We start from the raw sequence: 23,739 nt of genomic DNA on the forward strand, positions 1-23,739 counted from the left end.
ACTAGTTTTTTCCTGAACACAGTCTGCCGTTTCTTGCTTCAGTAACTCTGCACATGCTGGTTTCTCTTCTGTAAAGATGTATTCTTCTTTACCTAGCTAACATTTTTTTTTTTTTTTTGGCTGCCTTGGGTCTTCATTGCTGCACATAGGCTTTCTCTAGTTGTGATGCACAGGCTTCTCATTGTCATGGCTTCTCTTGTTGCGGAGCATGGGCTCTAGGCACAGGCTTTAGTAGCTGTGGTATGCAGGCTCAGCAGCTGTGGCCCATAGGCTCTAGAGCACAGGCTCTGTAGTTGCAGCGCACAGGCTTAGCTGCTCCACGGCATGTGGGATCTTCCTGGACCAGGGCTCGAACCCATGTCCCTTGCATTGGCAGGTGGATTATTAACCACTGTGCCACCAGGGAAGCCCCCTGGCTAACATTTTTAAGAACTAGGATCAGATTCTCTATTCACCATCTCTATTAAGCCTTCTCTGACTCACTACACACTTTATTACATAAGTCCCAATCTGCTGTCACAGCATATTCTAAAAACCATCTACTATCACACTTACCACACTCTTTCAACCCTTTGCTTATATGCCCGGTTCCCAATACCTGTGAACTCCCTACATCCACATGTTATAATGCTTTATTTTTTTAGATCTCTATACTATCAGTGCCGAAGACAGAAGCTGAAGGTACACAATAAATTATTTATAAATCAAAAATTTGTACCAGTCTTTTAACTGGAAAAATATAGCTCATTTATCTTTTTGGATAGGTGTAAGATAAATTTTGATTGAGCTTCTTTTTCATCTGCTTTTGCTGACACCCTCAGCCCACCACCCTACCCCACACACCTGCCCATTCTTTAGGATGGAGGCTTTTTCATTATCTTATTTAATCTTTCTTCCTATACTAGTTTGGAAGCTTTACTCTACCGCCCCTCTTTTACTGCTTACCTAGGTATTTCAACATATATACTTAACTTAAAAATATCTAAAAAATAAGCCAGTATCTTTATTCTCTTCCCAAACCAGAATTTTTTTAAAAGCTGTTAACACTGATAACCCTCTCCGAACTTACATCCTATTATTGTTGAGTACTTGAGTTCTACCTGCATTTTTGCCCCTGACAAATTGAATGCTGTTGTTACTGTTGCTGCTACTGTTATTTTATTCAACCAATATGTCTTTAATTCTCCATTCCTTCTCACATCTCTCATGTTTCCCTGAGGATCATTTTCCTTTAATCTAAAATACATCCTTTAGAATTTCCTTTACTGAGGGTCTTTTGGAGGTTAACTCTCTCATTTCATTTGTCCATCAATATATTCTGCTCTCAGTGGTGCTGGGAAAGTTGGACAGCTGCATGTAAATCAATGAAGTTAGAATACACCCTCACACCATACACAAAAGTAAACTCAAAATGGCTTAAATACTTAAACATAAGACATGACACCATAAAACTCTTAGAAGAGAACATAAGCAAAACATTCTCTGACATAAATCATACCAATGTTTTCTCAGGTCAGTCTCCCAAAGAAATAGAAATAAAAGCAAAAATAAACAAATGGAACCTAATCAAACTTATAAGCTTTTGTACAGCAAAGGAAACCATAAACAAAACAAAAAGATAACCTACGGACTGGGAGAAAATATTTGCACATGATGTGACCAACAAGGGCTTAATTCCAAAATAAACAAAGAGATCATACAACTCAACAATGACAAAAAACAACCCAATCGAAAAATGGGCAGACCAAAATAGACATTTCTCCAAAGACATACAGATGGCCAACAGGCACACAAAAAGATGTTCAACATCACTACTTATTAGAGAAATGCATACCAAAATTACAATGTACCACCTCACAACAGTCAGAATGGCCATCATTAAAAAGTCTACAAATAACAAATGTTGGAGAGGCTGAGGAGAAAAGGGAACCCTTCCCACTGCTGGTAGGAATGTAAATTGGTACAACCATTATGGAGAAAAGTATGGAGGTTCCTTAAAAAACTACAAATAGAACTACAAAAAGAATATGATCCAGCAATCCCACTCCTGGGTATATATCCAGAGAAAACTCTAATTCAAAAAAATACATGCAGCTCCGTTTTTCTTTCTCAGGATTGCTTTGGCTATTCAGGGGCTTTTGTGTTTCCATACAAATTGTGAAATTATTGGTTCCAGTTCTGTGAAAAATGCCATTGGTAGTTTGATAGGGATTGCATTGAATCTGTACATTGCTTTGGGTAGTATAGTCATTTTCACAATGTTGATTCTTCCAATCCAAGAACATGGTATATCTCTCCATCTGTTTGTATCATCTTTAATTTCTTTCATCAGTGTCTTATAGTTTTCTGTATACAGGTCTTTTGTCTCCTTAGGTAGGTTTATTCCTAGGTATTTTATTCTTTTTGTTGCAATGGTAAGTGGGAGTGTTTCCTTAATTTCTCTTTCAGATTTTTCATCATTAGTGTATAGGAATGCAAGAGATTTCTGTACATTAACTTTGTATCCTGCTACTTTACCAAATTCATTGATTAGCCTGAGTAGTTTTCTGGTAGCATCTTTAGGATTCTCTATGTATAGTATCATGTCATCTGCAAACAGTGACAGTTTTACTTCTTCTTTTCCGATTTGGATTCCTTTTATTTCTTTTACTTCTCTGATTGCTGTGGCTAAAATTTCCACAACTATGTTGAATAAAAGTGGTGAGAGTGGGCAACCTTGTTTCGTTCCTGATCTTAGTGGAAATGGTTTCAGTTTTTCACCACTGAGAATGATGTTGGCTGTGGGTTTGTCATATATGGCCTTTATTATGTTAAGTTCCCTGTATGCCTACTTTCTGGAGGACTTTTATCATAAATGGGTGTTGAATTTTGTCGAAAGCTTTTTCTGCATGTATTGAGACGATCATATGGTTTTTCTTCTTCAATTTGTTAATATGGTTTATCACATTGATCGATTTGCATATATTGATGAATCCCTGCATTCCTTGGATAAACCCCACTTGATCATAGTATATGATCCTTTTAATGTGCTGTTGGATTCTGTTTGCTAGTATTTTGTTCAGGATTTAGAGGAGCCAGGCTCCCTGACTTCAGACTATACTACAAAGCTACAGTAATCAAGACAGTATGGTACTGGCACAAAAACAGAAATATAGATCAATGGAACAGGATAGAAAGCCCAGAGATAAACCCATGCACATATGGTCACCTTATCTTTGATAAAGGAGGCAAGAATATACAATGGAGAAAAGACAGCCTCTTCAATAAGTGGTGCTGGGTAAACTGGACAGCTACATAGCTACATGTAAAAGAATGAAATTAGAACACTCCCTAACACCATACACAAAAATAAACTCAAAATGGATTAAAGACAAAAAAGGTAAAACCAGACACTATAAAACTCTTAGAGGAAAACATAGGCAGAACACTCTATGACATAAATCATAGCAAGATCCTTTTTGACCCACCTCCTAGAGAAATGGAAATAAAAACAAAAATAAATGGGACCTAATGAAACGTAAAAGCTTTTGCACAGCAAAGGAAACCATAAACAAGACAAAAAGACAACCCTCAGAATAGGAGAAAATATTTGAAAATGAAGCAACTGACAAAGGATTAATATCCAAAATATACAAGCAGCTCATGCAGGTCAATATCAAAAAACAAACAACCCAATCCAAAAATGGGCAGAAGACCTAAATAGACATTTCTCCAAAGAAGATAAACAGATTGCCAACAAACACATGAAAAGATGCTCAACATCACTAATCATTAGAGAAATGCAAATCAAAACTACAATGAGGTATCCCCTCACACCAGTCAGAATGGCTATCATCAAAAAATCTACAAACAATAAATACTGGAGAGGGTGTGGAGAAAAGGGAACCCTCCTGCACTGTTGGTGGCAATGTAAATTGATACAGCCACTATGGAGAACAGTATGGAGGTTCCTTAAAAAACTAAAAATAGAACTACCATATGATCTAGCAATCCCACTACTGGGCATATACCCTGAGAAAACCATAATTCAAAAAGACATGTACCACAATGTTCACTGCAGCACTATTTACAATAGCCAGGACATGGATGCAACCTAAGTGTCCATCAACAGATGAATAGATGAAGAAGATGTGGCACATATATACAATGGAATAATACTCAGCCATAAAAAGAAATGAAATTGAGTTATTTGTAGTGAGGTAGATGGACCTAGAGTCTGTTACACAGAGTGAAGTAAGTCAGAAAGAGGAAAACAAGTATCGTATGCTAACACATATATATGGAATCTAAAGATTAAAAAAAATTGGTTCTGATGAACCTAGGGGCAGGACTGGAATAAAGACACAGACGTTGAGAATGGACTTGAGGACATGGGATGGGGGAGGGGTAAGCTGGGGAGAAGTGAGAGAGTAGCACTGACATATATACACTACCAAATGTAAAATAGATAGCTAGTGGGAAGCAGCTGCATAGCACAGGGAGATCAGTTCGGTGCTTTGTGACCACCTAGAGGGGTGGGATAGGGAGGGTGGGGGGAGACACAAGAGGGAGGAATATGGGGATATATGTATAGCTGATTCATTTTGTTATAAAGCAGAAACTAACACACCATTGTAAAGCACTTATACCCCAATAAAAATGTTAAAAAATAAAATAAAATAAAATACCTGGCAAATTAAAAAAAAAATCACACACACACAAAGGAGAGTGGGTGGTTTGGAGACTGCTTGGGAGAAAACCATTTGTCTTTCCTACTCAATCCCTTTAATATGTCAGACTCACCATTAAGTTAAAGATTCTATTTCACAAATAAATCAGACACTGCCATCCTTATCTGGTTCTGAAGAACCTAGGGGCATGACAGGAATAAAGACGTAGACATAGAGAATGGACTTGAGGACATGGGGAGTGGGAAGGGTAAGGTGCGACGAAGTGAGAGAGTGGCATGGACATATATACACTACCAAATGTAAAATAAATAGCTAGTGGGAAGCAGCCGTATAGCACAAGGAGATCAGTTAGGTGCTTTGTGTCCCCCTAGAGGGGTGAGACAGGGAGGGTGGGAGGGAGACGCAAGAGGGAGGAGATATGGGGATGTATGTATATGTATAGTTGATTCACTTTGTTATACAGCAGAAACTAACACACCATTGTAAAGCAATTATACTCCAATAAAGATGTTAACATGCACCCTCTGTTCATAGTAGCACTAGTCACTGTAGCCAAGACATGGAAACAACCTAAATGTCCATCAACAGGATAAAGAAGACATGATACATATATACAATGGAATACTACTCAGCGATAAAAAAGAATGAAACAATGCCATTTGCAGCAACATGGATGAACCTAAGGATTATCATACTAAGTGAAGTAAGTCAGGAAGAATAAGACAAATACCATATAATATCACTTATATGTGGAATCCAAAATATGACACAAATGAACTTATTTTTGAAACAGAAACAGACTCACAGACAGAGAACAGATTTGTGGTTGCCAAAGGGGATGGGGGAGGGGGAGGGATGGATTGGGAGTTTGGGATTAGCAGATGCCAATTATTATATATAGAATGGCTTAACAACAAGGTTCTACTGTATAGCACAGGGAACTATATTCAATGTCTGGGATAAACCATAATGGAAAAAAATACTAAAAAGAATGTATATATATGTATAACTGAATCACTACTATAAAGCAGAAATTATAACATTGTAAATCAACTATACTTGAATAAAATAAATATAAAAAATAAATAAGTGTGTGTATGTGTGTGTGTGTGTGTATATATATATATTCTGTATTGATTATTGTTAGATAATTTCACTGAATATAGAAATAAAGGTTGACAGGAGGTTTTCCTCTCTCCAGAACTCTTAAGATACTATTCAACTGTCTTCTGGCTTCTATTGCTACTACTGGTAAGTCAGCCACATTCCCAACTTCCACACCTTTATGAATGACCTTAACTTTTCTTTCTGGCTGCTTTTCAAAAAGCAACTTTACTGAGATATAATTTATATACAACAAATTGCACATATTTAAGGTTTACAATTTGGTTCATTTTTGACATATGTATATAATAAAACCATCGCCACAGTCAAGATAATAAACATATCAATCAATCGCAAAAATTCCCTCATATCCCTTTGTAATCACTCCCTCCCTCTTCACACCCATACTCAGGCAACCACCAACCTGCTGTCTATGACTATAGCTTAGACTGCATTTTCTAGAATTTATATGCATGGAATCACACAGTATATAGTCATTTTTGTCTGGCTTTTTACACTCAGGATACTTATTTTGAGATTCATCTATGTTGTGCTGTTCATTCCTTTTTACACCAAATAGTATAACAAGGTATGGATATACCACAATTTGTATATCTGTTCACCTCTTTGGCTATTACACATAAAACTGCTATGAATACTCATATACAAGTAAATGTAGAGACATATACTTTCACTTATCTTGAATAAATCCATAGGGATTGAATGGCTGAATCATATATTAGGTATATGTTTAACTTTTTAAAAACTGCCAAAATGTTTTCAAAAGTGGATGTATTACCATATGATCCAATAATTCCACTTCTGGGTATTTATCCAAAGGAAATGAAAACACTAACAGGAAAAGAAATCTGCACCTCCATGTTCACTGCAGCATTATTTTCAATAGCCAAGACATGGAAACAACCTAAGTGTCCACTGATGGATGAATGAATAAAGAAAATGTGGTCCATATATATAACTGAATATTTTTCAGCCATAAAAATAAAGAAAATCTTGCCATGTGCCACAACATGGATGGACCCTAAGGGCATATTGCTAAATGAAATAAGTCTGACAGAGAAAGACAAATATTGTATGATCTCACACATGGAATCTAAAAACAACAACAAAACCTGAACTCATACAGAGAACAGATTGGTGGTTGCCAGAGGCAGGGGTGGGTGGTTGGGGGTGAGCGAAATGGGTGAAAGTAGTCAAAAGGTGCAAACTTTCAGTTATAAAATAAATTAGTCCTGGAGATATAATATGCTGTTTGACATTATAGGTAATAATACAGTATTGTATATTGAAAAGTTGCTGAGAGTAAATCTTAAAAGTTCTCACCTCAAGAAAAAAAAATTGTTATGTGTGGTGGTGGATATTAACTAGATTTACTGTGGTGATCATTTCACAAAATATACATATATTGAATCATTATGTTGTACACCTGAAACTAATATAATGTTATATGTCAACCAACTCTCAATTAAAAATAATTTTAAAATAAACCTTTAGGGACTTCCCTGGTGGTCCAGTGGTTAAGAATCCGCCTTCCACGCAGTGGTTGAGAATCTGCCTGCCAAGGCAGGGGACACGGGTTCGAGCCCTGGTCTGGGAAGATCCCACATGCCGCGGAGCAACTGGGCCCGTGAGCCACAACTACTGAGCCTGCGTGTCTGGAGCCTGTGCTCCGCAACAAGAGAGGCCGCGATAGTGAGAGGCCCGCGCACCGCGATGAGGAGTGGCCCCCACTTGCCGCAACTAGAGAAAGCCCTCACACAGAAACGAAGACCCAACACAGTCATAAATAAATAAGTAAATAAATACAATTTAAAAAAAAAGAATCCGCCTTCCAATGCAGAGGACGCGCGTTCGATCCCTGGTCGGGGAACTAAGATCCCATGTGCCACAGGGCAACTAAGCCCACAGGCCGCAACTACTAAGCCCGTGTGCTCTAGAGCCCACATGCCACAACTAGAGAGCCTGCATGCCTCAGCTACTGAGCCCATGAGCTCTGGAGCCCGTGTGCCGCAACTAGAGAAGCCCACACACCGCAACGAAAAGACCGTGCATGCCACAAAGAAGGTCCCACGTGCCGCAACTAAGACCCAATGCAGCAAAATAAATTTTAAAAAAAATTTTAATTAAAAAAGAAAAAAAATCTTTAAAAAGAAATAAGGGGACTTCCCTGGTGGTGCAGTGGATAAGATTCCGTGCTCCCAATGCTGGGGGCCCAGGTTCGATCCCTGGTCAGGGAACTAGATCCCACACGCGTGCCACAACTAAAGAGCCAGCGAGCCGCAACTAAGGAGCCAGTGAGCCACAACTAAGACCCAGTGCAACCACATAAATAAATATCTTTTTAAAGTTTAAAAAAATAAACAAAATAAAAAGAAAGTGGATGTAATAGTTCACATTTCCACCAGCCCTGTTTTAGACTTGCCATTCATTCACATCCTTGACAACGTTTGGCATAGTCAATCTTTTTAATTTTAGCTGTTCTAATAAGTGTAGTGATTTCCCTAATGACGAATAATGTTGAGCATCTTTTCATGTGTTTGACATCTGTATGTCTTCTTTAAAAAAGTGTTGGCTCTAACCTTTGGCCCATATTTTTATTTGGTTGTTTGTTTACAATAGTCCCCCCTTATCCTTGGAGGATATGTTACAACGCCTCCAGTGGAGGCCTGAAACCACAGATAGCACCAAACCCTGTAAATACTATTTTCTTTCTCTACATACATACCTATGATAAAGTTTTATTTATAAATTAAGCACATTAAGAGACTACCCAAATGGCCTGCATCACTACTCTTGCACTTTGGGGCCATTATTAAATAAAATAAGGATTACTCAAACACAAGCACTGTGATACCACCAACAGCCAATCTGATAACCAAGATGGCTACTAAGTGATTAACAGGCAGGTAGTATACACAGCGTGGACATGCTAAACAAAGGGATGTTTCACATCCCAGGCAGGATGAAGCTGAACAACATGAGATTTCACCACACTATTCAGAATGGCATGTAGCTTAAAACTGTTAAGTTGTTTATTTATGGAATTTCCCATTTGATATTGTCAGACATGGCTGACCAAGGGTAACTGAAACCACAGAAAGCAAAACCACGAGTAAGGGGGGATTACTATACTTATCATTGAGTTTTGAAAGTTTTTTATATCTTCTATATACAAATAATTTACCAGATATGATTTGCAAATATTTTTTCCCAGTCTGCAGCTAATATTGTTGTTCTTTAAAAAATATCTTTCAAAAAGCAGAAGTTTATAATTTTGAGGAAGTCCCATTAATCATTTATTTCCTCTGGTATCATACCTAAGAAATTATGCCTAATCCAAGGTCATAAAGATTTTATCTCATTTTTTATTCTGGAAATTTTATACTTTTAGGTTTTACGTTTAGGTCTGTAATCCAGTTTTGAGTTATTTTTTTACATAGTGCAAGGTATGGATCAAACGTCTTTCTTTGTACATGGATATCTAACTATTCATATGTTTAAGAGAATATCATTTCTCCACTGAATTACCTTTGAATGTCTGTCAAAAATCAGTTGTTCATAGAACTGTAGTCTTATTTGTAGACTCACTATTCTGCTTCACTGATCTACTTGTCTACTTGATGCCAATACCACACTGTCTTGATTACTGTAGCTTTATAAGTCTGGAAATCAGGTGTTGTTAGTCCTACAACTTTGGTCTTTTTCAAAGTTGTTTTAGATTTTCTAGGGCCTTTGCATTTACAGATGAATTTTAGCTTTTCTCTTCTTTTTTATCTTTTTTATTGAATTATAGTTGATTTACAATGTTTCAGGTGTACAACAAAGTGATTCAGTTATACAGACAGATTCTTTTTCAGATTCTTTTCCATTACAGCTTTTTTTTAAAGATTTATTTATTATTTATTTGTTTGTTTTTGGCTGTGTCGGGTCTTAGTTGCAGCATGTGGCATCTTCGTTGAGGCATGCGGGCTTCTCGAAGTTGTGGCATGCGGGTTTTCTCTTCTCTAGTTGTGGCGCGCAGGCTCCAGGGCATGTGGGCTCTGTAGTTTTGCAGCACGTAGGCTCTCTAGTTGAGGCACATGAGCTCATTAGTTGTGGCGCATGGGCTTAGTTGCCCCGTGGCATGTGGGAACCTAGTTCCCTAACCAGGGATCGAACCCACATCCCCTGCATTGCAGGAGGATTCTTTACCACTGGACCACCAGGGAAGTCCCTCCAGATGAATTTTAGAATCAGCTTTTCAATTTGGGATTTTGGTCAGTTTAGAAAGAAATTTAACAGTATCAATTTTTCCAACATATAAAAAAGGTTTATTTCTGCATTTCTTTAGCTCTTCTTTAATTTCTCTCATTAATGTTCTGTAATTTCAGTACATAAGTTTTGCATATTTTTGATGCTATTGTAAATAGCAGTTTTTTAAATTTCAATTTTATACTGTTTACCGTTAGTATATAAAAATATAATTGATTTTTGCATATTGAGCTTGTATTCTGCAACCTTGCTAAACTCACTCATTAATTCTAATGAATAACTCTTTTCTAGACTTCTGTATAAACAATCATATTACCTACAAATATAGTTTCACTTCTTCTTTTCCAATTTGGATAGCTTTCCTTTCTTTCTCTTGCCTGACTGCACTGTCTAGAACCTCTAATAAAATGCTGAATAAAAGTGGTAAGAGTGAACATATCTTTTTTTCCAATTTTTTTATTGTGATAAAATATATAACATAAAATTTACTATCTTAACTATTTTTACAAGTACAATTCAGTGGAATTAAGGACATTCATTTGTTGTGCAACTATCACCATCATTCAGCAGAATTCTTTTCATCTTGTAAAACCGAAACTCTACACCCATTAAGGATAGCTCCCCATTCCTCCATCTCTCCAGTCCCTGACAACCACCATTCTACTTTCTATCTCTATGATTCTGACTACTCTAAGTACCTCATATAAGTGGAATCATACAGTATTTGTCTTTTTATGACTGGCTTATTTCACTTAGCTTTAATTTACTCAAGGTTCTTCCATGTTGTAACATATCAGAATTGCCTTGCCTTTTTTTTTTTTAAAGATTATGTTTTTCTATGTGGACCATTTTCAAAGCCTGTATCGAATTTGTTACAATATTGCTTTTGTTTTACGTTTTGGTTTTTTGGCCAGGAGGCATGTCTGATCTTAGCTCCCCGACCAGGGATCGAACCCACATCCCCTGCATTGGAAGGCAAAGTCTTAACCACTGGACCACCAGGGAAGTCTCTGCCTTGCTTTTTTTTTTTCTTTTAAATATTTATTTATTTTGGCTGCACCAGGTCTTAGTTACAGCATGCGGATCTTTGCTGTGGCATGCTTAGTTGCGGCACGCATGATCTGTTTTAGTTGTGGCATGCAGGCTCTTAGTTGCAGCATGCAGACTTCTTAGTTGCACCATGCGGACTCTTAGTTGCGGCATGCAAACTCTTACTTGTGGCATGCATGTGGGATCTAGTTCCCTGGCCAGGGATCGCACCTGGGCCCCCTGCATTGGGAGCACAGAGTCTTACCCACTGGACCACCAGGGAAGTCCTCCCTGCCTTGCTTTTTAAGGCAGTATAATATTTCACTGTATGTATATGTGACATTTTATTTATCCATTCATCTGTTGATGGACAACTGAGCTGCTTCTGTGTTTAAGCTATTGTGAATAATGCTACGATGAACATGGCTGTACAAATATCACTTCAAGACCCTGCTTTCAATTCTTCTGAGTATATACTCAAAAGTGTAATTGCTGGATCACACGGTAATTCCATTTTTAACTTTTTGAGGAACTGCAACACAGTTTCCCACAGCAGCTATACCATTTTCATACCTGTCTTTTTTCCTAATCTTAGGGAGACAACGTTCAGTCTTTCATCAAGTATAACGTTAGCTGTAACTTCTTCACACATGTTCTTTATCATGTTGAGGAAGCTCCCTTCTAGTCCTAGTCTGCTGAGATTTTTTAATCAGGACTTTTAAATGCTTTTTCAGCATCTACTAAGATGATCATATAGTTTTCTTTTTTGGTTTGTTAGTATGATGAATTACATTGATTCATTTTCTAATGTTAAACCAACAATGCACTCCTGTAATAAATTCCTATTTGGTCATGATGTATTTCTTCCTTAAATATACTGTTGGATTCAATTTTCTAAAATAAGGTTTAGAATTTCTGCATTTATGTTAATGAGGGATATTGGTCTGAAGTTTTCTTTTATTGTAATGTCCTTTCCTGGTTTTGGTATTAGAGTAATGTGGGCCTCATAGACTGGGTTGGGAAGCATTCTTCCTCTTCAATGTTCTGGAAGAGTTTGTGTAGAACTGGTACATACATATCAATTATCCCAGAGCTCAATGATCCTCTTTTCTTTCTTTTTCCCAAGTTCTTTTTTCTTTCTGTTTCATTTTGGATAGTTTCCATTGCTTTATCTTCAAGTTCACTTACCTTTTTTTTTTAATATGAATTTATTTATTTTATTTATTTATTTTTGGCTGCACTGGGTCTTCATTGCTGCGCGTGGGCTTTCCCTAGTTGTGGCGAGCGGGAGCTACTCTTTGTTGCAGTGCATGGGCTTCTCATTTCGGTGGCTTCTCTTGTTGCAGAGCACAGGCTCTAGGCACGTGGGCTTCAGTAGTTGTGGCACATAGGCTAGTAGTTGTGGCTCGCGCGTTCCAGAGCGCAGGCTCAGCAGTTGTGGCACATGGGCTTAGTTGCTCCGCAGCATGTGGGATGTTCCCAGACCAGGGCTCGAACCTGTGTCCCCTGCACTGACAGGCAGATTCTTAACCACTGTGCCACCAGGGAAGCCCCTCACTAATCTTTTCTTTTGCAATATCTGATCTGCCATTAGTCCTACGCACTGTATTTTTCATCTTAGACATTGTAGTTTTCACTCCTATAAGTTCAATTTGAATCTTTTTTTATATCTTCCATGTCTCTATTTTTGGGAACATCAGGAATATAGTTATACTGACTGCCTTAATGTCCTTCTCTACTAATTCTACTGGGTCAGTTCAAGGTCAGTTTTGATTGGCTGATCTTTCTTCTCTTCATGGTTTGTATTTTCCTGCTTCCACGTATGCCTGATAATCTTTGACTGAATGGCAGACAATGTGAACTTTTTGGCAGTGATGGATATTTTGTATTCCTATAAATATTCTCAAGCTTCGTTCTATAATGACATGAAATACTTGGAAATAGTTTATTCTTTTGGATCTTGCCTTTAAAACTTTTTAGTTGGGACCAGACCACATTTAGTTTAGGGTTAAATATTCCCCATTACTAAAACAAGACCTTTCTGAGTACTCTACCCAATACCCCACAAAGTATGAGGCTTTTCAGTCTGGATAGTTGGAAAATACTATTCCCAGCTCTGTGTGAGCACCAAGCACTGTTTTAATCCCCAGATGGTTCTTTCCCTGGCTTCAGGAAGCTTTCCCACATGCATGCACCATAGTATTGTGCTGAATACTCTGAGGGGACTGTCCACAGATCTCTGGGTTTCTCTCTGTATAGCTTTCTCGTTTTTGTTATTCTGTCCTACAAACTCTAGCCACACTGTACTCCCTGGACTCGTCCATCTCCTCAACCCTGGGAGTCCACTGCATTCTACTCCCTATAATACCATCTAGAAACTCTCTCAAATTGGAGTAATCATTGAGCTCATCTCATTTGTTTTCCATTCACTGTTGGTCCTTTGTTGCCTAAAGAAGACATTATTAGTGATTTTTGTCTTTTTTTGTTTTTGTTTTTGTTTTTGTTTTGTTTTGTTGGTTATTTCGAGGAGAAGGTAAATCCAGTCCCTTTTATTCCAACTTCACCAAAAGTCCAGTACAGCTGCTTTTAAGGTTAGTTTGTTTTTTTGTAATATTCTAAAATTTCCCTATAATGTATATAATGTATAATGGCTTTCTTTTTAAGTCTGTTTGGAATTCCCTGAGCTTCCTGCAACTAATGATCAGCATCTTTGAACATTTCTTGAAATTTCTCAGTTATTATCTCCTAAACTACCACTTTGGCTCTGTTCTATTAAGTCTTCTGAAATGCTAATTAAATCAAAATAATAGGCTGATAAAATTTGAATGATTTCTTTTCCTTCTAAGTTCCTGAATTTTTTCAATGCATTCATTGTTTTCAATAAAAATGTGCTGAGCACCTACTATGTGTCAGACACTGTACTAAGCAACGCAGAAACAAAAATAAATAAGAAATTAAACCTGTCCTCGAAAATATTTGGATACTGAAGCCTAGAAGAAGAGAGAAGGCAGACATTTATAACACAGTGTATAAGGTTTTCTGATCAAGCCACTATGGGAGCACCAAGAAAGTGTACCTATAACACAGACTTGTTGGGAAGGTCAAGTAAAAGAGTATTTCTCAGAGAAGATATCTTAGAGATAAGTAAGAAGTTATATAGAATTAATATTATAACTTTGAAAAGAAAAAATTAAATAGCTAACATACTAATGAATTTTAAAAAGAAAACATTCTACTTATACTATGTCTATATGAAATGTTCTAATAAAAATCACTGAAAACTTATGAATTCCCAAAGGCTAAACCTTAAAAGGCCCCGCATGATCTGGGCTTCTCCAGCTTCATCTCATACCATTTTCCTCCTGGTTCTCTTTGCTCCAATCATGCTCTTTCAGCTCTTCATATGCCATGTCCTTTCATAACTTAGAGACCTTCATACTGCTTTTTTGTGTAAAATGCTCTCATCTCACCCTTCTATGCCACTCAACCTCTACCTTCAAGGTTCAACAAATGTCACTTTCTCAAAGAAACTATCCCTCCTCTAAATTAAGTAAAATATCCTTGTGCACTTCCTTAGCACCACAATTGCCCCTTTAATAAAACTCATCATACTTAAATCCTTATTCAATGTATGCCTTCACCAATACTTTAGAAACTCTGAGGACAAGAACCATGACTATCTTATTCACCACTCCCTAGACCTAACACATAAGAACTCAGTAAATACTGGTTGGACTAACTGATTGTACCTTTAAGCTTAGGAATCAACATACTTTAGGATGAGCAAACTGGTCTCTGAGAAGGTTCCCCTCCTGATCACCTAAGATAAGAAAGGCAATCACAGCTTTCAACGCTATCATTTCAGTTACTACTATATGACTAGACAAATACTTGATTTTTACTTTCATTAATAAAAAATATTTGATATAGTTTTACCATTCAATAAATAAATAAAATATTTTGTAAAAAGACTTACCAAAATGTTTTTCTTATGTCGTTTCTCTTTTATATGTTTATGAGCTCCCTGGATGTTTTCAATGTGAATTAAGCAAAGTTTGCACAGATATCGGCAATTGGTATATTCTGGTGAGCGCTAAAAAAAAAAGTTGAAAACATTTTTTCAGAAAACAAAAAAAAAGTAAAATTTTAACTATATACGTGAAGGATACAACTATGTAAATATATGAGACAAAAATAAGCAACAAATGAGTACTTTTCAATAAACAATTCAGTACTCATATACCCAAGAGATAGTTGTCCTTTTCAAAATAGTCATCATAGGAGATAATATACTAATTTCAAAAGATATGATAATCCTAAATATGTTTGATACTTATCTAATATAATATAGTCTTCAGAATCCAATGTAAGATAAGAAAGGCAGTATTATTATTTAGTCTTATTCCAACACTGTCTCAAAAACTGGTTTCAAAATTTCAGTCTTTTTGATTACCATAAAAAATAAAATTCACCCTCAAATTGGGAATTTCAAAAGAATGAATTGCAAATATGGAAGACAATTCCAAAAGCTGAGCTTTGAAAACACTCTACTCAATTACAATCACACGGGAATAAATGGATAACCTCTTGAGTTAACTACTCTGAAGGGAAAAACAATTATGACACATGAAAAGTATCAGTCACAATACTTAAATCATACTTTATACATGTATTCTTGAAATAATAAAAAATTAGTAATTCCAAGGGGCCTGTTATATGCTAGGCACTATGCTAGATGTTTGACATATAATTTGTCATTTTAACTCCCCTAATAATCCAACTAGATTGGCATTATCTTCATTTTATAGATGTGAAAAAAAAACTCGTAGACCTTGCGACTTTCACAAGGATACAACAATATTACATGGTAGATGCTGAATTTAATTTCATGTGTATCTGAATCCAAAGCCAAGACTCCACCCATAAGATGATACAAAAAAAATTTACAAAAACACAATACGAGGAACCAAGATGGCGGAATAGAAGGACGTGCTCTCACTCCCTCTTGTGAGAACACCAGAATCACAACTAGCTACTGGACAATCATCAACAGGAAGACACTGGAACTCACCAAATAAGATACCCCACACCCAAAGACAAAGGAGAAGCCACAATGAGACGGTAGGAAGGGCGCAATCACAGTAAAATCAAGTCCCATAACTGCTAGGTGGGTGACTCACAGACTGGAGAACACTTATACCACAGAAGTCCACCCACTGGAATGAAGGTTCTGAGCCCCACGTCAGGCTTCCCAACCTGGGGGTCCGGCAACGGGAGGAGGAATTCCTAGAGAATCAGACTTTGAAGCCTAGTGGGATTTGATTGCAGGACTTCAACAGGACTGGGAGAAACAGAGACTCCACTCTTGGAGGGCACACACAAAGTAGTGCGCACACTGGAACCCAGGGGAAGGAGCAGTGACCCCACAGAGACTGAACCAGACCTACCTGCTAGTGTTGGAGGGTCTGCTGCAGAGGCGGGGGGTGGCTGTGCCTCACCGTAGGGACAAGGACACTGGCAGCAGAAGTTCTGGGAAGTACTCCTTGGTGTGCGCCTTCCCAGAGTCTGTCATTAGCCCCACCAAAGAGCCCAGGTAGGCTCCAGTGTTGGGTTGCCTCAGGCCAAACAACCAACAGGCAGGGAACCCAGCCCCACCCAACAACATTCAAGCGGATTAAAGTTTTACTGAGCTCTGCCCACCAGAGCAACAGTCAGCTCTACCCACCACCAGTCCCTCCCATCAGGAAACTTACACAAGCCTCTTAGATAGCCTCATCCACCAAAGGGCAGACAGCAGAAGCAAGAAGAACTACAATCCTGCAGCCTGTGGAACAAAAACCATATTTACAGAAAGATAGACAAGATGAAAAGGCAGAGGGCTATATACCAGATGAAGGAACAAGAAAAAAAACCAGAAAAACAACTAAATGAAGTGGAGACAGGCAACCTTCCAGAAAAAGAATTCAGAATAATGATAGTGAAGATGATCCAGGACCTTGGAATAAGAATGGAGGCAAAGATTGAGAAGATGCAAGAAATGATTAACAAAGACCTAGAAGAATTAAAGAACAAACAAACAGAGATGACCAATACAATAACTGAAATGAAAACTACACTAGAAGGAATCAATAGCAGAATAACTGAGGCAGAAGAATGGATAAGTGACCTGGAAGACAGAATGGTGGAATTCACTGTTGTGGAACAGAATAAAGAAAAAAGAATGAAAAGAAATGAAGACAGCCTAAGAGACCTCTGGGACAACATTAAACGCAACAACATTCGCATTATAGGGGTCCCAGAAGGAGAAGAGAGAGAGAAAGGACCAGAGAAAATATCTGAAGAGATTATAGTCAAAAACTCCCCTAACACGGGAAAGGAAATAGCCACCCAAGTCCAGGAAGTGCAGAGAGTCCCATACAGGATAAACCCAAGGAGAAACACGCCGAGACACATAGTAATCAAAGTGGCAAAAATTAAAGACAAAGAAAAATTATTGAAGGCAGCAAGGGAAAAATGACAAATAACATACAAGGGAACTCCCATAAGGTTAACAGCTGATTTCTCAGCAGAAACTCTACAAGCCAGAAGGGAGTGGCATGATATACTTAAAGTGATGAAAGGGAAGAACCTACAACCAAAATTACTCTACCCAGCAAGGATCTCATTTAGATTTGATGGAGAAATCAAAAGCTTTACAGACAAGCAAAAGCTAAGAGAATTCAGCACCACCAAACCAGCTCTGCAACAAATGCTAAAGGAACTTCTCTAAGTGGGAAACACAAGAGAAGAAAAGGACCTACACAAACAAACCCAAAACAATTAAGAAAATGGTCATAGGAACATACATATTGATAATTACCTTAAACGTGAATGGATTAAATGCTCCAACCAAAAGACACAGGCTTGCTGAATGGATACAAAAACAAGACCCATATATATGTTGTCTACAAGAGACCCACTTCAGACCTAGGGACACATACAGACTGGAAGTGAGGGGATGGAAAAAGATATTCCATGCAAATGGAAATCAAAAGAAAGCTGGAGTAGCAATACTCATATCAGATAAAATAGACTTTAAACTAAAGAATGTTACAAGAGACAAGGAAGGACACTACATAACGATCAAGGGATCAATCCAAGAAGAAGATATAACAGTTATAAATATATATGCACCCAACATAGGAGCACCTCAATACATAAGGCAACTGCTAACAGCTATAAAAGAGGAAATCGACAGTAACACAAAAATAGTGGGGGACTTTAACACCTCACTTACACCAATGGACAGATCATCCAAAATGAAAATAAATAAGGAAACAGAAGCTTTAAATGACACAACAGACCAGACAGATTTAATTGATATTTATAGGACATTCCATCCAAAAACAACAGATTACACTTTCTTCTCAAGTGTGCATGGAACATTCTCCAGGATAGATCACATCTTGGGTCACAAATCAAGCCTCAGTAAATTTAAGAAAATTGAAATCATATCAAGCATCTTTTCTGACCACAACGTTATGAGATTAGAAATGAATTACAGGGAAAAAAAAGTAAAAAACACAAACACATGGAGGCTAAACAATACACTACTAAATAACTAAGACATCACTGAAGAAATCAAAGAGGAAATCAAACAATACCTAGAGACAAATGACAATGAAAAGACGACAATCCAAAACCTATGGGATGCAGCAAAAGCAGTTCTAAGAGGGAAGTTTATAGCTATACAAGCCTACCTAAAGAAACAAGAAAAATCTCAAATAAACAATCTAACCTTACACCTAAAGGAAGAGAAAGAAGAACAAACAAAACCCAAAATTAGCAGAAGGAAAGAAATCATAAAGATCAGAGCAGAAATAAATGAAATAGAAACTAAGAAAACAATAGCAAAGATCAATAAAACTAAAAGCTGGTTCTTTGAGAAGATAAACAAAATTGATAAACCATTAGCCAGACTCATCAAGAAAAAGAGGGAGAGGACTCAAATCAATAAAATTAGAAATGAAGAAGGAGAAGTTCCAACAGACACCACAGAAAAACAAAGCATCCTAAGAGACTACTACAAGCAACTCTATGCCAACAAAATGGACAACCTGGAAGAAACGGACAAATTCTTAGAGAGGTATAACCTTCCAAGACTGAACCAGGAAGAAACAGAAAATATGAACAGACCCATCACAAGTAATGAAATTGAAACTGTGATTAAAAATCTTCCAACAAATAAAGTCCAGGACCAGATGGCTTCACAGGTGAATTCTATCAAACGTTTAGAGAAGAGCTAACACCCATCCTTCTCAAACTCTTCCAAAAAATTGCAGAGGAAGAAACACTTCCAAACTCATTCTATGAGGCCACCATCACCATGATACCAAAACCAGACAAAGATACTACAAAAAAAGAAAATTACAGACCAATATCACTGAGGAATATAGATGCGAAAATCCTCAAAAAAATACTAGCAAACAGAAGCCAACAACACATTAAAAGGATCATACAACATGATCAAGTGGGATTTATCCCAGGGATGCAAGGATTCTTCAATATATGCAAATCAAACAATGTGACAGACCATATTAACAAACTGAAGAATAAAAACCATATGATCATCTCAATAGATGCAGAAAAAGCTTTTGACAAAATTCAACACCAATTTATGATAAAAACTCTCCAAAAAGTGGGCATAGAGGGAATCTACCTCAACATAATAAAGGTCATATACGACAAACCCACCGCAAACATCATTATGAATGGTGAAAAACTGAAAGCATTTCCTCTAGGATCAGGAACGAGACAAGGATGTCCACTCTCACCACTATTATTCAACATAGTTTTGGAAGTCCTAGCCACGGCAATCAGAGAAGAAAAAGAAATAAAAGGAATACAAATTGGAAAAGAAGAAGTAAAACTGTCACTGTTTGCAGATGACATGATACTATACATAGAGAATCCTAAAAATGCCACCAGAAAACTACTAGAGCTAATCAATGAATTTGGTAAAGTTGCAGGATACAAAATTAATGCACAGAAATCTCTTGTATTCCTATACACTAATGATGAAAAATCTGAAAGAGAAATTAAAGAAACACTCCCATTTACCACTGCAACAAAAAGAATAAAATACCTAGGAGTAAACCTACCCAGGGAGACAAAAGACCTGTATGCAGAAAACTATAAAACACTGATGAAAGAAATTAAAGATGATACCAACAGATGGAGAGATTAGAAGAATCAATATTGTGAAAATGACTATACTACCCAAAGCAATCTACAGATTCAATGCAATCCCTATCAAATTACCAATGGCATTTTTTACGGAACTAGAACAAATCATCTTAAAATTTGTATGGAGACACAAAAGACCCCGAATAGCCAGAGCAGTCTTGAGGGAAAAAAACGGAGCTGGAGGAATCAGACTCCCTGACTTCAGACTATACTACAAAGCTACAGTAATCAAGACAATATGGTACTGGCACAAAAACAGAAACATAGATCAATGGAACAAGATAGAAAGCCCAGAGATAAACCCACGCACCTATGGTCAACTAATCTATGACAAAGGAGGCAAGGATATACAATGGAGAAAAGACAGCCTCTTCAGTAAGTGGTGCTGGAAAAACTGGACAGCTACATATAAAAGAATGAAATTAGAACACTCCCTAACACTATACACAAAAATAAACTCAAAATGGATTCGAGGGCTTCCCTGGTGGCACAGTGGTTGAGAGTCCGCCTGCCGGTGCGGGGGACGCGGGTTCGAGCCCTGGTCTGGGGGGATCCCACGTGCCGCGGAGCAGCTGGGCCCGTGTGCCACGACTGCTGAGCCTGCGCTCTGGAGCCCACGAGCCACAACTACTGAAGCTCGCGTGCCTGGAGCCCCTGCTCCGCAACAAGAGAGGCCGCTGCAGTGGGAGGCCCGTGCACCGCAATGAAGAGTAGCCCCCCGCTCGCTGCAACTAGAGAGGGCCCGCGCGCAGCAACAAAGACCCAACAGCCAAAAATAAATAAATAAAAAAAAAAAAAAAAAAAAAAATGGATTCGAGACCTAAATGTAAGACTGGACACTATAAAACTCTTAGAGGAAAACATAGGAAGAACACTCTTTGACATAAATCACAGCAAGATCTTTTTTGATCCACCTCTTAGAGTAATGCAAATAAAAACAAAAATAAACAAATGGGACCTAATGAAACTTCAAAGCTTTTGCACAGCAAAGGAAACCATAAACAAGACGAAAAGACAACCCTCAGAATGGGAGAAAATATTTGCAAACGAATCAACAAAGGATTAATCTCCAAAATATATAAACAGCTCATGCAGCTCAATATTAAAGAAACAAACAACCCAATCCAAAATGGGCAGAAGACCTAAATAGACATTTCTCCAAAGAAGACATACAGATGGCCAAGAAGCACACGAAAAGCTGCTCAACATTACTAATTATTAGAGAAATGCAAATCAAAACTACAATGAGGTATCACCTCACACCAGTTAGAATGGGCATCATCAGAAAATCTACAAACAACAAATGCTGGAGAGGTTGTGAAGAAAAGGGAACCCTCTTGCACTGTTGGTGGGAATGTAAATTGATACAGCCCCTATGGAGAACAGTATGGAGGTTCCTTAAAAAACTAAAAATAGAATTACCATATGATCCAGCAATCCCACTACTGGGCATATACCCAGAGAAAACCATAATTCAAAAAGACACATGCACCCCAATGTTCATTGCAGCACTATTTACAATAGCCAGGTCATGGAAGCAACCTAAATGCCCATCGACAGACGAATGGATAAAGAAGTTGTGGTACATGTATACAATGGAATATTACTCAGCCATAAAAAGGAACGAAATTGAGTCATTCGTTGAGACGTGGATGGATCTAGAGACTGTCATACAGAGTGAAGTAAGTCAGAAAGAGAAAAACAAATATTGTATATTAACGCATGTATGTGGAACCTAGAAAAATGGTACAGATGAACCAGTTTGCAGGGAAGAAGTTGAGACACAGATGTAGAGAACAAATGTATGGACACCAAGGGGGGAAAGCCACAGGGGTGCGGGGATGGTGGTGTGCTGAATTGGGCGATTGGGATTGACATGTATACACTGATGTGTATAAAATTGATGACTAATAAGAACCTGCTGTATAAAAAAATAAATAAAATTCAAAAATTAAAAAAAATACAACAAATACATGTTGAATTTTAAAATATTGTTTCTAGTGTCTTACACTGAAATTGCAGCAATGCTTAACTTTTATCTCAGATTGACTTTCAATAGGCTGCAACTCCTAACAAAAAGATTCTCACTTCAGAATATAACATAATTTCCTTTAAATAGGAAACTTGCCCCAAATTTAGAAACAGTCCTGCCACAGACTAAAAATAAATACAGCCTTCATTTATAGAGTATCTATTAACCTTACAACATCCGTATGAGGATTCCCCATTTTACTAGCAAAGCAACTAAATCCCTAGAAGTAAATAATTTGCCCAAGGCAACAAGCAAATAAGAAAATTCAGCTCAATCTAGTCATTTCAATTCTTTAGTTTAAAACTATTTCAAATCTGTCCTTATTGCAGAATGAATTAAGCCCTCACAGACTTCTTTCTCTCAGTTTCCAACCACAGCTACTTCTTAATTCACCAAGTATTTTCTGAGCTCATACTATGTCAAACATTTTTCTAGGAGGTGAGGATAATAATGTAAACAAAACAAATGAAAATCCTTGTCTTCATGAATTGACATTCTACTGTAGGAAGACAGGTAATAAATAAACAAATGTACAAAGAAATAAATAAATAGGAATGTGGGGGAGGTGTTATCTCCTTTTTAAAAATAGTCATCACTTATTAATAAAATGACTTGAAGTGAAAGACTGAGCTGTGTGGATATATGAGAAGACATTCCAAGCAGAGATAAATGTGAATGCTAAGGCCCTGAGGCAGGAATGTGCCTAATTTGTTTGCAAAATCGCAAAAAGGCTACTATGACTGGAACAGAGACGTAATGGGGGTCAGATTACAAGACCCCTCATAAGGACTCCAAGTTTTATTCTAAGTGTGAGGGGAAGGTATTGAAGGCTTCTGAGCAAAGAATTACAAGATCTAATTTCAAAGGGATCACTTGCCTTCTATATTAAGAATAGAAACAAGATGAGTCTAATGCCATTATGAGCATACTACAATAATCCAGATGATGTTGGTTGGCTTGGTTCAAGGTAAGAGTGGTGTAAGTGGCAAGAAGGGTTGGATTCAGGAGTTGAAAGCATAAACACAGAATTCCTAAAGCCATGCATATTGATGAAGTCACTACAGCAGTCATGAGAGCACTCATTAGACAACTTTTTCAATTGTAAAATGTGAGCAGACAACGAAGCATCTGGAATCTTTTAGTAAGAAAAGCTTGGTATAACACTGAATGGGGAGCCAGAGGCCTGAAATGACATCTCAATTGATCTCGGAAAAATCTCTAACTCTTGAGCCTGCTTCTATATCCATAAAATGAAATAATAAAAACTGCCCTACTTGGTAAAATAATTCAATTCTACAAGTAGCTAATCTTTATTTTGTGCTTAGCACATACAAGGCACTGTGTTAAGAACTTTACTTGTATTATCTTATTTAATCGTCATAGCCCAATAAGCGAGGTGTCGTTATT

At 37.5% G+C, this 23,739-nt stretch overlaps 1 protein-coding gene across 6 annotated transcripts in view; it reads right to left on the minus strand.

Moving 5' to 3' along the window:
• Positions 1–23,739, minus strand: part of TUT4 (terminal uridylyl transferase 4) — a 148,943-nt gene that overhangs the window by 81,947 nt on the left and 43,257 nt on the right. For all 6 annotated transcript variants that reach the window (XM_036844951.1, XM_036844941.1, XM_036844967.1 and 3 more), the window contains exon 4: positions 15,052–15,168. In XM_036844951.1, the coding sequence (XP_036700846.1) occupies positions 15,052–15,168 (117 nt within the window). The remainder of the gene's footprint in view (positions 1–15,051; positions 15,169–23,739) is intronic.

Source organism: Balaenoptera musculus, chromosome 1 (assembly GCF_009873245.2).
Source record: "Balaenoptera musculus isolate JJ_BM4_2016_0621 chromosome 1, mBalMus1.pri.v3, whole genome shotgun sequence".
Taxonomy (NCBI): Eukaryota; Metazoa; Chordata; class Mammalia; order Artiodactyla; family Balaenopteridae; genus Balaenoptera; species Balaenoptera musculus.